This window comes from Bufo gargarizans, chromosome 1 (genome assembly GCF_014858855.1).
Source record: "Bufo gargarizans isolate SCDJY-AF-19 chromosome 1, ASM1485885v1, whole genome shotgun sequence".
NCBI classification, from domain to species: Eukaryota; Metazoa; Chordata; class Amphibia; order Anura; family Bufonidae; genus Bufo; species Bufo gargarizans.
The window spans coordinates 504,882,199-504,898,124 of record NC_058080.1 but is presented as its reverse complement, the minus strand read 5'-3'; the positions used below and the strand labels follow the sequence as shown (position 1 = coordinate 504,898,124).

The following is a 15,926-nucleotide window of genomic DNA, read 5'->3' as shown; positions in this document are numbered from 1 at the left end:
CCACCACCAGCCTGCACAGTGGTAACAAGGCATGATGGATACATGTTCTCATTCTGTTTACGCCAAATTCGGACTCTACCATTTGAATGTCTCAACAGAAATCGAGACTCATCAGACCAGGCAACATTTTTCCAGTCTTCAACAGTCCAATTTTGGTGAGCTTGTGCAAATTGTAGCCTCTTTTTCCTATTTGTAGTGGAGATGAGTGGTACCCGGTGGGGTCTTCTGCTGTTGTAGCCCATCCGCCTCAAGGTTGTGCGTGTTGTGGCTTCACAAATGCTTTGCTGCATACCTCAGTTGTAACGAGTGGTTATTTCAGTCAACGTTGCTCTTCTATCAGCTTCAATCAGTCGGCCCATTCTCCTCTGACCTCTAGCATCAACAAGGCATTTTCGCCCACAGGACTGCCGCATACTGGATGTTTTTCCCTTTTCACACCATTCTTTGAAAACCCTAGAAATGGTTGTGCGTGAAAATCCCAGTAACTGAGCAGATTGTGAAATACTCAGACCGGCCCGTCTGGCACCAACAACCATGCCACGCTCACCATTCTGACATTCAGTTTGGAGTTCAGGAGATTGTCTTGACCAGGACCACAACCCTACATGCATTGAAGCAACTGCCATGTGATTGGTTGACTAGATAATCGCATTAATGAGAAATAGAACAGGTGTTCCTAATAATTCTTTAGGTGAGTGTATATATACATACATATATATTTTTTTTTTTTAAATTTTTTTATTACACATACTAGAATACAATGTTAAGGTATGAGGGACAACAAGGTTACTAAAGAGATTTTCTAAGATTTCTTAAAATGAGACAGACAGCAGTGAGCTGTGTAAAATAAATTTTAAAATCCCTTTTCTTCCAAGTGTCCCGCGCCACCGTTCTGGTCCCCACTGCTCTGATCCTCACAGGGCCTGTAGTGGTCATTCATCATACATGTGAGTGTTGCAGTCAAATCACTGGCCTCAGCGGTCACATTCCATTTGTGCACACATGATTAGTTAGATTGGTGATTGGCTGCAGCTGTCATGTGAACGATTAATAACATGTGGCTACTGTAAGTCCAGTGGAGATCAGAGAGGTGGCGGCCTGGGACCAGTGAGACATTTAAACGGCGAGTTTTACATTTATTTCAAACATCCCCTTGCTCTCTGCCATATGTAAAGGCAGCATATTATAGCTACATGTCCCAACTCCTTGTAGGTTTATAGATGTGGACTCATAGTTAAAGGAAATGTGTCACCAACATTTTTATCTGCCAGTTAAAACCAGATAGTGACACGTGTCCTTTTTATCTAATCTGTTTTTATTTTCTGATTGCAGATTTTTTTTAGTTCGTTTCCTGAACAGGATTGTGAGAGCAGCCATCGAAGTGGCGGCAATTATTAGGCTTAGTGGCCAGTGCGAAAACTGCCGGATTTTATTGTTTTTAAGTATAGATGTTGACTTTTTGGCTACTTACAGGATAGGTGATACATATATGATTGCTAGGGGTCGGAGTACTGGGACCGCAATGATCATGAGAGTGGGGATCCCTAAATCCACTGTGTGTATGGAACAGTAGTGCACCTGCATGGTTACTGTTCCATTCAGTGTCTATGGGACTGCTGACTACATTGCTCTGTTATCTCTGGCAGTCCCATCAAAGTGAATAGAGTGGTGTTCACACACGCAAGCTGCTACTCCATTCACACAGAGGACTTGGGGACCTCTGTGATCAGTGGGGGTCCCAACGGTCAGACCCAGCGATTATTCACATATCACCTATTCTATGGATAATGTTGTTTTGTTGGCCAACCCTTTTAAGGAAACAGATGGAGTTCAAACAGATGATTTACACTGCTGGACTTGCAAAATTTTCTCTAGTATCCGATCTTTATTTAGCTCCACATTTTGTTTGGCTATCTTCAAAACTTCTGTAAGCTCTGATTCATCATAAAACATATTGGCAGTAACATATTTCTTCCTAAGTTCAAGGATTTTACCTGTAAATACAAGGAACAAAATAAAAGTGAGCAGAACTTTTTCCAAAACAACTTTTGTTGTCATAGCTGCTGTTATTTTAGTTAACATCTGTTATCTCTTTGCCAAAACGTAAAATGAAAGTTCAATTTTCAACATTCACTACTCACAAAAAATTAGGGATATTTGGCTTGTGGGTGAAATTTCAGGATGAACCTAAAATGCACTCTAACCTTTAAAGGTGAACTTAATGTGACTTTCTCTAAACTTTTGAATGCACATGTCCAACTGTTCAATATTTCAGTACAACTTTATGTGGTCTAACAAGATGCTTAACAGCAAAATTACGAAAGGCGTTTGATCCATGAATCGCCCAATACATTTCCTGGTTCATTTATGGGTATTTAAACAGTCCACCTCATCATGCTGTTCACATTTTTACATCATGAGACCAAGACAGCACCTACCAATTGATCAACAGTACCTCGCCATTGCAAGCCTTCAAGCAGTAGTGTCATCAACAGGTTGCAAAAGAGATACAGAGAGACTGGAAGAGTCACAGAAAGGTATAGACGTGCAGGGCCGCCATCAGGGGGGTCTCGAGCCTTTTTTTTTTGTGTCAGTGTGTTAACTTTAAATCAGCGCTCATATCTTTACTATTTTACACTGACTCAGCTCCGGTAACAGGCAGTGCCGGCGGCGCTCACTCACTGACGTCACGCGCCTGCTCCTCCCACTAGGTGGCGCAGGCGCGTGATATTAGGGAGTGAGCGTTGCTGCCCGCACTGCCTGTTACTGGAGGGAGCTGAATGTAAGGTAGTAAAGAGATAAGCGCTGATTTAAAGTTACTGTCTGCAGGATACAGATTACAGTTTACAAATGTATACTACTGTGAGCGGCGGGGAGGGGGATCTATGGATGGCGGCACTGTTATAGGAGGGGGATCCATGGATGACATTGTTATGGGGGATCTATACTGTGGATGGCACTATTATGGGCGGTCTGTTGATGACACTTATGGGGGGGGATCTGTGGATGACACTGTTATGGGGGGGAATCTGTGGATGACACTTATGGGGGGGATCTGTGGATGACACTGTTATGGAGGGGGATCTGTGGATGACACATAGCATAAGATGCTATATACGGTATGTCTCATCCACAGATCCCCCTCCATAACAGTGTCATCCACAGATCCCCCTCCATAACAGTGTCATCCACAGATCCCCCCCATAACAGTGCCATCCACAGATCCCCCATAACAGTGTGTCATCCACAGATCCCCCATAACAGTGCCATCCATAGATCCCCCCATAACAGTGACTGGAGCAGATCTGCTGATAAACACAACTAGGCCACCACCAGTCAAGGTAAAAACTTACAGTTGTCAATAATGTAATGTAGTGTTAGGGGGCCATGTAATGTTTTGAGGCCAAAATGGCACACATGACCACCAAGAATATCTAGAATATCTAAAATTAGCTGGTCAAGTAAAATGTTGCATGAAACAATCATTAAATAGGTGGCCGACAAAAAGGGGCGGATTAAAGGGTGTGGTCAATGAGCTGAGTCAAGGAGGCGGCCAAATTAGCTTTCGCCGGGGGGGGGGGGGGCCCAGGACTTGAGCTGTGTTAGGGGCCCCAAAATTTCTGATGGCAGTCCTGTAGACGTGGTCGTCCTTTGGCCATATCTCACACTGATGGCAGCTCTGTGGAGCCAGATGATGAATGCCACAAAACTCCAGGCACATTTAAAGGAGGTGAGAGGCACCCAAGTGTCACGTCAGACCATTCAAAACCATTTACATCAGCGTGGTCTGAGTGCTAGACAACCTGCAAGGGTATCTAACCACAGGCGTCATCGTCTTGCATGGGTCAAGAGGCATCTACGCTGGAAGAGGGACCAGTGGGCTTCAGTGCTGTTCATTGAGAAAGTCGATTCGTACTGAGCAGAAATGATGGCCGCCAATATCAAGGAGAGCTCTATGCATTAGCCACAGACAAGCCTTTGGTGGTGGTGGTGTTACAGTGTGGGCAGGTGTGTCTAGTCAATACATAACAGCCATGCACTTTGTGAATGGTACACTGAAAAGCCCACACTACTTGATCATTAATCCAGTCATTGTGCCTCTGCATGAGAAATTCAGGCCTAATTTCATCTTCATGGATGACAATGCGCCAGCTCAGCGAAGTCACATCATTAGGGAGCGGCTGCTGGAGTGGAATCCTATTGAAAGCCTATGGGAGTCGCCGTGTAGAGGCTTGTAACTTTGTACCCCAGAACCTTAATGATCTGAGGATCAAGAAGAGTCAAGAAGAGTGGGATGCCTTGCCTCAGCAGACAATAAGTCAACTTGTGTACAGCATGAGACATCGTTGTCAAGCTGTAATTGAAGCTAAAGTCCACATGACAAGTTTTTGAGACTGACATTTTTTGTGGAGGTATACCCACCACTGTTGTTGACATTTGTTTAAATAAATTATTTGAGATGAAGAAATCACCATTTCATGCTTCTACTTAAATGCTGTACTTTCAAGATATAATATCACTGTTGCGTGAACTTTTCATGTTTTCTATAAATTTCACCGGAAAGCCGAATATCACTAACTTTTTGGGAGTAGTGGGTATTAAGATTTCACAGAAAATTGGCATCTGCTCCGTTCCTAGATATGAAAGTATCAGGTGCTTTTGTGAGCTATGCTTTATTTTCTAGATCTTTATTTACTGCAACTGAAGTATATGCACAATCCAGGCCCATTGCAGCAAGTAGTAGATTCCGAGTATAAACCCAGATGTCAGAGGAGCTTTCTGCTTGAAGAATCGCTGTAGGGCACAGACCCTCAACCCCATCTTCTGACATGTTTTAGTTGCATGTCAGAAAATCTTTGTGTGTAAATGTGATCAACATGATGAGGTTGGTGACAATGTCTGCAGTTTCCACTTCTCCAAGACATAGCTAAATTGCCAAAACAGGGAGGAAGAAACGAGTTCTAATGCTTTAGCATGATAGTAGAACATCATCAATGATGGGACGAGCACGTTTGGCCCCCAAGGCAAAAATGTCAGCATGACTCTTCCCCCCCCCCATCATATCACGACATTGACAACTACAGTTCTCCCAATGAAGTCACAACCACAGTTCCTAAAAAATTGTCAAAAAAAGTCATTAAAACACTCTCATAAGTCCCAGCTACAGTGCCTCCCATGAGTTCTAGCCACAATGCATTCAAAAGAAAAACCCATAATGGCCCTGTAACTGCCAAACCCCACTCTCATGAATATCAACTAAGACAATGTACCTGCAGTACCAACTAAAGTATGTAAACAAGACAATGTAAACAAGACAATAGGACCTAGGTGGATACCAGAATGAGTCCATGACAGACACAAATGTACACCAACCTTCACAACTCTGCTCGTTAAAAAGAGGAAAATGCATCACATCAGGAGCCTCTTTGCCATCTTCTTCAAACACATAGCAACTTTGAGATGGCTCTTCACATTCGGAATCTTCTATGTTAAATTTGACAAAGGGAATTCCATTTATCTTGCAATATTCATCTGTGCTTTTCAGTGTCTGAAAGTAAGAACAAAATAGTAAGCCAAACAAGATGATAGACAGGTTTAGGAAGTCAAACCACATAGGACCAATACTACAAACATAATCACTGAAAAATAGTCTCATTAAACTAGATACCAAAGTTAAAACCAAATCTGCAAATTCCACAAAGGTAAATATCATCCTATGAATCCAAAGAAACATGCCATTGTAACAACTATAGTAGTCAACAAATATAACACATAAATAAGGTAATTGTGAAGCTGCTTACCCTATCTCCCAATGTCTTCTCGGTAATGGATTAAACAGGGCTGGCTTACTGGTAAGGGCAAATCAATAAACTACCGGTATATTGCATCAAGCACATAAAGTATGTTTTATGTGCTAGATACCATACCCTTTTGTTAGCAAAAATTGATAGACACTAATAGTGTCTTTTTTGGCAAGCCTTGATATTTTGAGTCAGCTACACTGTTAATGCAAATGTGTGTGTATACAGTAGAAACTAGGTCCCTGCACTATGTTCTATCCTTTGAAAAGCCGTTGTCCCTACAACATTGCCCCTAGTGTACCATTAAGGATGCATTTTCACTGGTGGGCACTCCAGCTTCATCAGTGGGGAAACTAATCCACACTGCCCACAAACGTCCACATAATAGTTTCTTAACAAGTATTGGAACCTCCTTTTGTTGGATAAAGATCTTGTACCTTAGTACCAAGTGATCATATATAGAAATGGGAGGAGTATTAGGGACAGCCAAGTAAAAAGCTATTTTGTCCCATCAAGACCAAGGGACACTTGGTTTGTGATACACTCTAAGGAATATTTTTACTGCAGTGGATGTAAGGCATATGAATCAATTGTAACATTCAAGAGTTTTACAAGCTTGGCTATGGGTAATATTTTTTGATTTGACTAATTGTAAGTTGATGGGTGTTATATACGAGACCGCCTGCCTCTAAATTATGTGGAGAAAACACATAAAGAGCTGTGACCCAGGGTCAGGGACCCCAAGGGTGACATCATTCAGAAGGAGATACCCCAGTCTCAAAGCATATTAGAAAAATTCATCAGGATCTGTGGAAGGTGATCCAATTCAGAGATACAGTCCTGATCAAAAGTTTAAGACCACTTGAAAAATGGCAAAACATCATATTTAACATGGCTGGATCTTAACCAGGTTCTAGGTAGAGCTTCAACATGCAACAAGAAGAAATGTGAGTGAGACAAAACATTTTTTGAGCATTCAATTTAATTAAAACAACGAATAAACTGAAACAGGCTGTTTTTCAGCTGATCAAAAGTTTAGGACCACACCTCCAAAAAAAAAAAATAAACCCCCCCAAAACAGAAATCCAACTTCCAAACATGAACTCAGTAATGAGTAGCTCCGCCGTTATTGTTTATCACTTAAAAAATTCGTTTCGGCATGCTTAATGCAAATGTTTCCATGAGGTGAGTGGGAACATTTCTCCAAGTGGTGAAGACGGCTGAACAAAGGCCATCTACTGTCTGGAACTGTTGTCCATTTTTTGAAAATTCCCTTCCCATCCATCCCCAAAGGTTCTCAATTGGATTTAGATCAGGGGAACACGCAGGATGGGCCAAAAGAGTGATGTTATTCTCCTGGAAGAAGTCCCTTGTCCTGCGGGCATTGTGTACTGTAGCGTTGTCCTGTTGAAAAACCCAGTCGTTACCACACAGACGAGGGCCCTCAGTCATGAGGAATGCTCTCTGCAACATCTGGACATAGCCAGCGGCCGTTTGACGCCCCTGCACTTCCTGAAGCTCCATTGTTCCACTGAAGGAAAAAGCATCCCAGACCATTATGGCGCCCCCTCCACTGTGGCGCGTAGAAAACATCTCAGGTGGGATCTGCTTGTCATGCCAGTAACGTTAGAAACCATCAGGAGCATCAAGGTTCATTTTTTTCTCATCAAAGAAAAAAACTTTCTTCCACCTTTTGAATGTCCCATGTTTGGTGCTCTCTTGCAAAGTCCAAACGAGCAGTTCTGTGGCGTTCAAGGAGACGAGGTCTTTGAAGACGTTTTTTGTTTTTGAAGCCCTTCTGTCTCAGATGCCGTCTGGTGGTTATGGGGCTGCAGTCAGCACCAGTAAGGGCCTTAATTTGGGTCGAGGATTGTCCAGTGTCAGCGCTGATGAAATTTTTTTGGGTCTTCCACTTGTCTTACTGCGTCCCACCTCAGCAGCGATGGCGTGCTGTGAGAGACCCTGCTTATGCAGTTCAACAACCCGACCATGTTCAAAAAGGGAGAGTTTTTTTGCCTTTGCCATCACAACGTGTGACTACCTGACAGAAAATGACAATGAATCCACATCTTTGCACAGATTTGGCCTTTTAAAGGCATGTGGTCCTAAACTTTTGATCAGCTGAAAAACAGCCTGTTTCAGTTTATTCGTTGTTTTCATTAAATTGAATGCTCAAAAAATGTTTTGTCTCACTCTCATTTCTTCTTGTTGCATGTTGAAGCTCTACTTGGAACCTTGTTAAGATCCAACAATGTAAAATATGATTTTTTACCATTTTCCAAGTGGTATTAAACTTTTGATCAGGACTGTATAAAAGTCATACAACTATCACCTCTTGGGGGGACTGGGATGAAACCATTTTGCAAAAAGAAGTCAGGTAGATCTAATACATGGAATCTTTATACAAGAAGGGTCTGAATGAGACCCTGAACTGTATACATTTTATCTAAGTGGATGCCAGACAGCTACTTTAATTGCTTGTCATCCCTAGGTCTAAGTAGAATCTTCTGCCTTCAAAACAACTATTGGTGTTGGGTGTGACGATTATTATTAGAATGACAGAAATGTAACTTTCGTATCTAGCAACAGTTAAGTTTTATTGGAACTGTCTCGTGTGTAAAAACAAAATAGGCAAGATTTTAGAATGATGGCACATGCATGAATGTTTCTGCAATCCGTACTTATTATACATATTCTATGTGTATAATTTGTGTATTTTCTGTACATTATTAGTAATGTATTATACAGTAATGTACATTAATTCTTTATAAAAACTGTAAAAAGATAGTCAAAGCTGCACCCATTCATGGATTTTGGGTGCCCTGCATTTACATATCTGTATTAAGTGTGTACACCTTAAACAGGTTTGTTAGTGGAAATCTGCATAATAATGAAACTTTACATTTAATAATGTAGGATAGAACATCTTAAATATTGAAGAAAACCTGCTGTGGTGACTGTATGCTCTCCAAATGCACAGTAGATTTTAATACTTGGAGAGCACATTGGTGAGAATCAGTCTTGTGCCAAATATTCCACTACTGTTTTACCTGCTGTATACTTTACATGCTTGTATGCTTTTTAAATGAGTTTTCGGGGAATAGAATACTGCTGACCTATCCCCAGGATAGGTTAACATTATCTGATCATTGGGGGTCCGACACCCAGCACTGCCACTGATGAGCTGTTTGGAGAGGCCATGGCATTGTGGCTTCCTCACATCATGAACACAGCGCCGTACATTGTATAGTGGCTGTGCTTGGTATTGCAGCCCAGGCCCATTCATTTGAATGAGACTGAGTTGGACATAGGCCATGTGACCGATGAACTTAACATCACTGGCCTAGGAAGAGGCCTTAGAGCTCACTGAAGCTGGACCCCCGCCGACCAGATATGGATGACCTAGGCAGAGGACAGTTCATTAAGATTTACTCCAGTTAAACCCCTTTAACATATGGATCATAACTGAAAAACAATTACCAAGAAAGGATCTCCTTCACTGAAGTCAAAAGACAAAATAAGATCTATTTTGCGATTAGGTGGTAACATTAATGGGTATGCAGAATTTATTTCCAGTCCGGCATCAATTAGAGATAAGTACTCTTTGCAGTGGAGGTCATCAGGGATATTACCTGAAACAATCATTAACGTTATTGATATAGTGCCATTAACTTTCAGTCTTCAGTACAAAATGGAAACATGGAAATACTATAAGAAGACAAGTTCAAACATAACAGTACCAAGCTACCACATAATAAGCCTGCCCATACATGCTAAATTATAGTGTGAAGAAGTAGGTACTATGCTAGCGGCAGTATCAACCTGGTTAGATTATGGAGGCTTTAGTGCTTGGCTAGTGGGGTGGTAAGGTTTCACACTGGTGAAAAAAGGGTAACTAAACCTCTGTAGAAAAATGATGGGGAAGAACTGCAGATCCCATATAATTTCTATGGATCCATATGCAGCAAACCAAGGGGAATGTGTGGAGGATAATGGGGGCTAATGTATGAGATCAGCGATAATTCTTAGAATGCTAAAAATATTTTTCCAACACTGTGCAAAAATATGGCCAATAGGAACATTTTTCATTGCTTCACCTCCCAACAAAATGAATAAAAGGTGACACAAATATTATCACACCTTCCAGGCTAAACATACAGCCATTGTAGACAATGCAATTTACTTACAATGAACTACAATTATCACAAATAATGTAATTATAGTCAAATATACAAATGTGATAGCAACTTTCTCACGAATACGATTAATGAGAGTAAAGAATTAAAAAGTTAAATAAAAACTCACTGCTCCATTTATACAGAAAGTTATTAGTGGTTCCCCACTTCCAATGGACAAAACATTGCAGTACATTTTGTACCAGATTCACTTTTTCACAAAAACCTAGAAAAAGATACAAATGAAAACAGAGATGGGTCGGGAAAAGAAGGTGAGTATTTGTTCTGTACAAGGAGCATCACAATCATTTTCATCTGTCATTGTGCCTTTCCTCAAGGCCTGTATTTACTGCCATATTTTAGAATCTATACCATGGCGACAATACTTGGAAGTCATGTTCTACATCTTAGTCTGGCTCAGCAGAACAGTAGGAGGTCTATGGTATTGTGGCCACTATACAGATGTTACAATGTGCTAATATATAAGCCGGCCGCGAGTGCCTTCAGGAAATAAGGAGGATTTCTTTCCTTGGGAATGTGTCCTTTAGAATCCACAAGATTATTCTTGTAAACTTGGACTCAGAATAGCAGTGTCATAATTGTGTTTTGTTTCTTCAGATGACAACTCAGACTAGTCATATCATCAGAATAGACCCATGTCTCCAGTCGATAGTAATCCTCCACTTCTTATCAAGGCCCTTTACACTGCCTGATGTTTGGGCAGATTATCGGTAATTAGGCGAAAAGCTCATTCATCGGGTATTAAGTGTTGGTAAGGTCACCTAAATCATTGTTTACCAGTAGCAGATTGTGCCGGTAAACAATGTTTCTATATGAGGAGGAGCAATGGCATTAGTGATCATTCCTCCCCATACTGTGGAGGAGATTGCTGCATGTAAATGCAAGATTTAGATTATTTTTGATAATTACAAAGTAAAGAGAGACTTTTATGCTTTTACTTCTGCCCTGCGTGTTTAAATCACCTTTCTGCTGCATCGAATCCCAAGAAGCAACAGTCTGAGGGGATACGCCGTTACACAAAATCTCATCAAGGCCACTACCACTCCCATCCTCTGCCCTGGCACCTCGGGGGCTACCTGCACATGAGTAGCTTTTTTTTTTTTTTTTTTTTTAAGAATTTGTTTAATGCCTTTACATTTAATCCTGTTCTGACTGATCCTTACAGTTTTGGACTGCAATACATGAATTATCCTTCCCTTTTCTTCTCTGTCTGTTTTGGATATCTTTCCTCGAGCAAGTCCAGATACTTTGTCTAGTCCCAGACTTTTTATGGAAAGATGAGATTTTGGAACAGAAAGGAATATGAGATTTTGTGTAATGGTGTATTCCTCTCAGGCCTTTGCTCCTTGGGGTTCGATGCAGCAGAAAGGTGATTTAAACAGGCAGGCCAGAAGTAAAAGAATAAAAGTCTCTCTTTACTTAGTAATTTTCAAAAATGTCAGCTCACTTCAGAATGTAATTGCTGTGAATCAAGAGCTTTGTTTTCCACAGATGCACTTTGTAATTATTAGAAAGAAACAAAGAGCTTGTGTGGATTCACAGCAATTACATTCTGACGCTTAGGTAAAATCCCACCATGAGATACCGACACCTCGTTGGAGGTACTGCCAAAGGAAGATGTTTTTTAACCAGATAAGCATAACTACTGCCCACAAAAACAAAACTCAATTGAGAATATAATATAATTGAAATATGTCTGCTGTGGTCTCAGTCTCCAAGAGGAAGGAGGGGTTGCCAATCCCTTTAAACTACTTTGGGGTCTCCTGAGGGGTTTTGTGAGAATGTCTCAATGATACTGATGCTGCCAATGTCTGCATCATCGCCGGAAAGACTTGCTCTCACAAGACTTCTCCATGAGGTCTAACTTGAGCATTTGATTGCAAAGAGAGAGCGGCCACCTACACCTAATGGGTGGTGCTAGGTGGCTGCCTCCCAAAGAACAAATACAGAGATACACATGCTTGTGTACATATACTATATATTAATGCATTCATGCACTATGCTCACACCAGGGGCGTAGCTATAGGCTCATTGGCCCTGGTGCAAAAATTCAATTTGGGCCCCCCCCTACCCTCAACACCATTTCCTAACACCACCAGACCCCTGCACGCCCACCTGTGCCCATGCCCATATTGCTGATGATATAGCTGCCGCTTGGGCTGTAATCAGTCTATTGCCGAATGCACATGGCCGTGAACGATCCGTGGTATCCCGGCCTGGATTCCTGCTGACAGCAGGAGAGCACTGACGCCGTGCGCTTCATGCTGCCACTGTACTTCAGTAATACACTCGTATAGATCATACAAGTGTATTACTGTAGTACAGTGGCGGCATGAAGCGCACGGCGTCATAGCAACCAATGACGCCGTGCGCTCCTGCTGTCAGCAGGAATCCAGGCCGGGATACCACGGACCGTTCGCGGCCGTGTGCATTCGGCCTATATGTGTCATTCTGCAGCATGGGAGGTACATAGTTCTTAATTTTCCTTCACTTATCCTTTCGGTTTGCTTCATCATATGCCAGCAGGGCTATTAACATCGCCGCCAAGCCCACCATTATTGCTCACACAGGGCTGGTCAGCACTGGAAATATGGGAACCCCTATGGGTGCAGTGACTGTCACCATATTGCTGTGAGTGACTGATGATTATAGCTGCCGCTTGTGCTGGAATCAGTCACTCACGGCAATATGGTGACAGTCACTGCTCCCATAGGTGTTGCACTTGCAATCCCATATTTCCAGTGCTGACCAGCCCTGTGTGAGCAATAATGGCGGGCTTGGCGGCGATGTTAATAACCCTGCTGGCATATGATGAAGCAGTGATAATGATGATGATATAGCTGCCGCTTGTGCTATGAATGTGATGGTCTATGGGCCATAGACCTCACATGATTCATAGGACTCTGCTGTGACATCTACCAGTACTTGTAGGATAGCAGTAGTGGGTCCTCTTACTTGCAGAGCTCATTTGCAGCTGCACATGTGGCTAGAACGGTGCTAGTAAGAGGACCCACTACTGCTATCCTATGTGATGCTAGTGTACTCTAGCTACTAGAAAGCATCCAACTGCCAGAGCAGAGACTGTCTCAGAGTCTCTGCTAGTCACGTCGCCACGGCCGCCCTCACCTCACTCACTCGGGCGGCACGCAGCTTCTCCTCCGCCGCTCCACTTCCGGACAGTACTGCCAGACGGGACCACTCCCTCTCCTGGCTGAGCCTGCACAGCTGCACGCACGGCTCTGCCTCCGCCCCCCCTATGAAGTTAGCCGCCGGCAAATACTGTACTGTGTAAATCAGGGGCCACTGCCAGGGCTTCACTCCAGTCTCTCCTGGGGGGCCCCATGGGCCACCCTGACTTAGGGGCCCGGTCGCAATTGCGACCGCTGCGACCCCTATAGCTACGCCACTGGCTCACACGTAAAGGTGTTCACCGGGCTTTTAATACTGATGACCTATCCAATATCAGATTGGCGGGGGTCTGACACCAGGGACCCCCGCCAATCAGCTGTATGAAGGGAAGGCAAGCGCAGTGTGCACATGCCGTCTCCCTTCTCTCTTCCTGCTCGCTGCTGCAATGTCTATATCCTTAGGATTAGTCATCAATGTTAAAGGCCTGGAGACCCCTTTAAGAGTTAACATACACCCATACACTAGATACATTTAATAGATATACAGATACATACACTAAAATCTACATATATACACTTTGGGGAACCTTTATCAACCAGATACGTCAGTTTTTTAGTGTAAAAATGTCACACATTATGTCAATTAAAACTTTTTTGTGACAGTGCCACTTTTCAAAGTGGTCTATGTTTAGGGCAGAAAAATGAGATCAGACCTGGATAATGGCACATCACCCCCCCCCCCCCCCCGTGTGAACATGTAGTAACACATTATAGAAAATATAGCAATGCTCATTCATCACACATGTACTCTCCAATTTCCTAGCAGTTTTTATTTTAAAAAAAGAAGGCAGAAAGTATATTCATTTACTACTAAATTAATAAATTGTACAATTTGCACAATAAAAAAATATATAAAACACCTTAAAAATGAATAGCAGTATAGCACAGATTAAGATAAAATCTGATTAAAGGGAACAGTGACATCTACAGGCAGCATGTTACAGAGCTGGAGGAGCTGAGCAGACTCGTGTATAGCTTTATGGGGAAAGACACAGTAAAACTTGTAATTTATACTTTTACATTCCTGCTTATTATGGGCTTTGAAGTCAAGGAGGCGGTCCTATCAGTGATTGATAGCTATGTGTGTATACAGTCATAGAGGGAAGGCTTGTCAAATCACTGATAGGACCGCCTCCTCCTTGATGTCAAAGCCCAGAATGAGCAGGAATTTGAATAAATAAATTAAAAGTTTTACTGAATCTTTTCCCATAAAACTGTATATCAATCTGCTCAGCTCCTCCCGCTCTATAACCCGCTGCCTTCAGTTCAGGCACCATGTTCAACATGACAGGTTCCCTTTAATTGTGTAAAGTCTGAAGACTTTTTCCAACTGATATGAAGACAAAGTGGGGGTTTGTTTTTGCCTCCTTACCAAATAGCTATGTAAATATAAAAACAAATCTGTTACCTTCTACATTTTTATCAGAATCCTCAAACACCATCTCCATCTTTGCATGGGTCATCTCAAGAAGATCATGGTTTGAGAGTAAGGACACCACCTTTTGGCATCCATTGCACAAGCAGGGTTCCTCTATAATAAAGAACAAAGTAACATGTTAATGGTTTCACACACAGTATTATTTTTTTACTGCTACTGGAGTGTTTGATGTGTTTTTAAGCCAAAGTCAGAAGGGAATCCAGCAGGAAGTTCTTAAAGCAAAAGGATAAGATTATTAGGGAAAACTGTACAATTGAAAGGAGACTCTAGTGCCCTGCTTGGCTGCCTCTAGTCTGGATACAAGAGGATATATGGTTGGGCATAGAGGCATACAGATTCTTTCTAGTATCCTGCAGCTGGGTCTGTAGATCCTGCACCCTCGTAGATTGCCGAAGGTGGCATTCCAGCTGGTCCCATAAATTCTCGATTTGCAATAAATCTGTTGACTGTGCAGGCCAAGGAAGTGCAATCTGACAGAGTCATCCCTGGGAAACCCTTACAGTGTGTGGGCAACCATTATTCTGCTGAAAAATGCCAGTTGGCAGCCCTGCCACGAAAGGCAACATATGTGGCCACAGGATGTCCTTTACATATTGCTTAGCTGTTAGTATCCCTTGTATCACTACTAGGGGTGACCAACTATTATATGTAATGGCAACCCATATCATCACACCAGCAGTTGAGGCAGTGTGTCGCTCCACAGCAAGGGCAGGATTGAAGCCCTCATAATGAAGCCTTCATACTCAAACCTGGCTTTCTTTGAATACCAGACACAGCCTGGATTTGTCATTAAAGTCTGCGAACAAAGGTATGGGTGGATGGCTGTCAATGGCAGGACAGTTAATGGGTGCTGTGACAAGCACATTTCTTTCTGCTAATCGCTTGTAAATGGTCCTGGAAGAGACAGGGTTGTGTCATGAAGGTGCTACAACAAAACTGTGCAAGCTGCTGTTGCTTGTCGGTGGAACAAACAATTCTCTATACTGGTGGCCTGTCTGAGCTGTCCCATGTGGAGCCTGTTTGCTATGTGTTTGTGCCCTTCTAACCGATGCTCCAAACATCTCCTAACAGCTAGGTTAAAATGCTCTAGATGGCAGACAATTTGTCGAAACAACCATCCTGCTTCTCTCAGTCCAAGTATGTGCCCTCAAAGTTTATCAACTGGCCAAAATGTCACGTCAAAGCCTGTCACCTGGGAAAAATATTTTCAAGTGCATCACAGAGGCATGTTTAGCAGTCAATGATCTTTCACCAAGAGGTACACTACCCAAAATTAGTCTCTGGGAACCTTTTTTACAGGATA

At 42.4% G+C, this 15,926-nt stretch overlaps 1 protein-coding gene across 6 annotated transcripts in view; it reads right to left on the bottom strand.

Annotated features, from left to right (window-relative positions):
* Positions 1-641: 641 nt before the first annotated feature.
* Positions 642-15,926, bottom strand: part of PLA2G4C (phospholipase A2 group IVC) — a 193,384-nt gene continuing 178,099 nt past the window's right edge. For all 6 annotated transcript variants that reach the window (XM_044275078.1, XM_044275064.1, XM_044275089.1 and 3 more), the window contains 5 exons: positions 14,594-14,716; positions 10,107-10,202; positions 9,282-9,433; positions 5,374-5,548; positions 642-1,994 (listed from right to left, as the gene is read on the bottom strand). In XM_044275078.1, the coding sequence (XP_044131013.1) occupies positions 1,831-1,994; positions 5,374-5,548; positions 9,282-9,433; positions 10,107-10,202; positions 14,594-14,716 (710 nt within the window). In that variant the 3' untranslated portion in view covers positions 642-1,830. The remainder of the gene's footprint in view (positions 1,995-5,373; positions 5,549-9,281; positions 9,434-10,106; positions 10,203-14,593; positions 14,717-15,926) is intronic.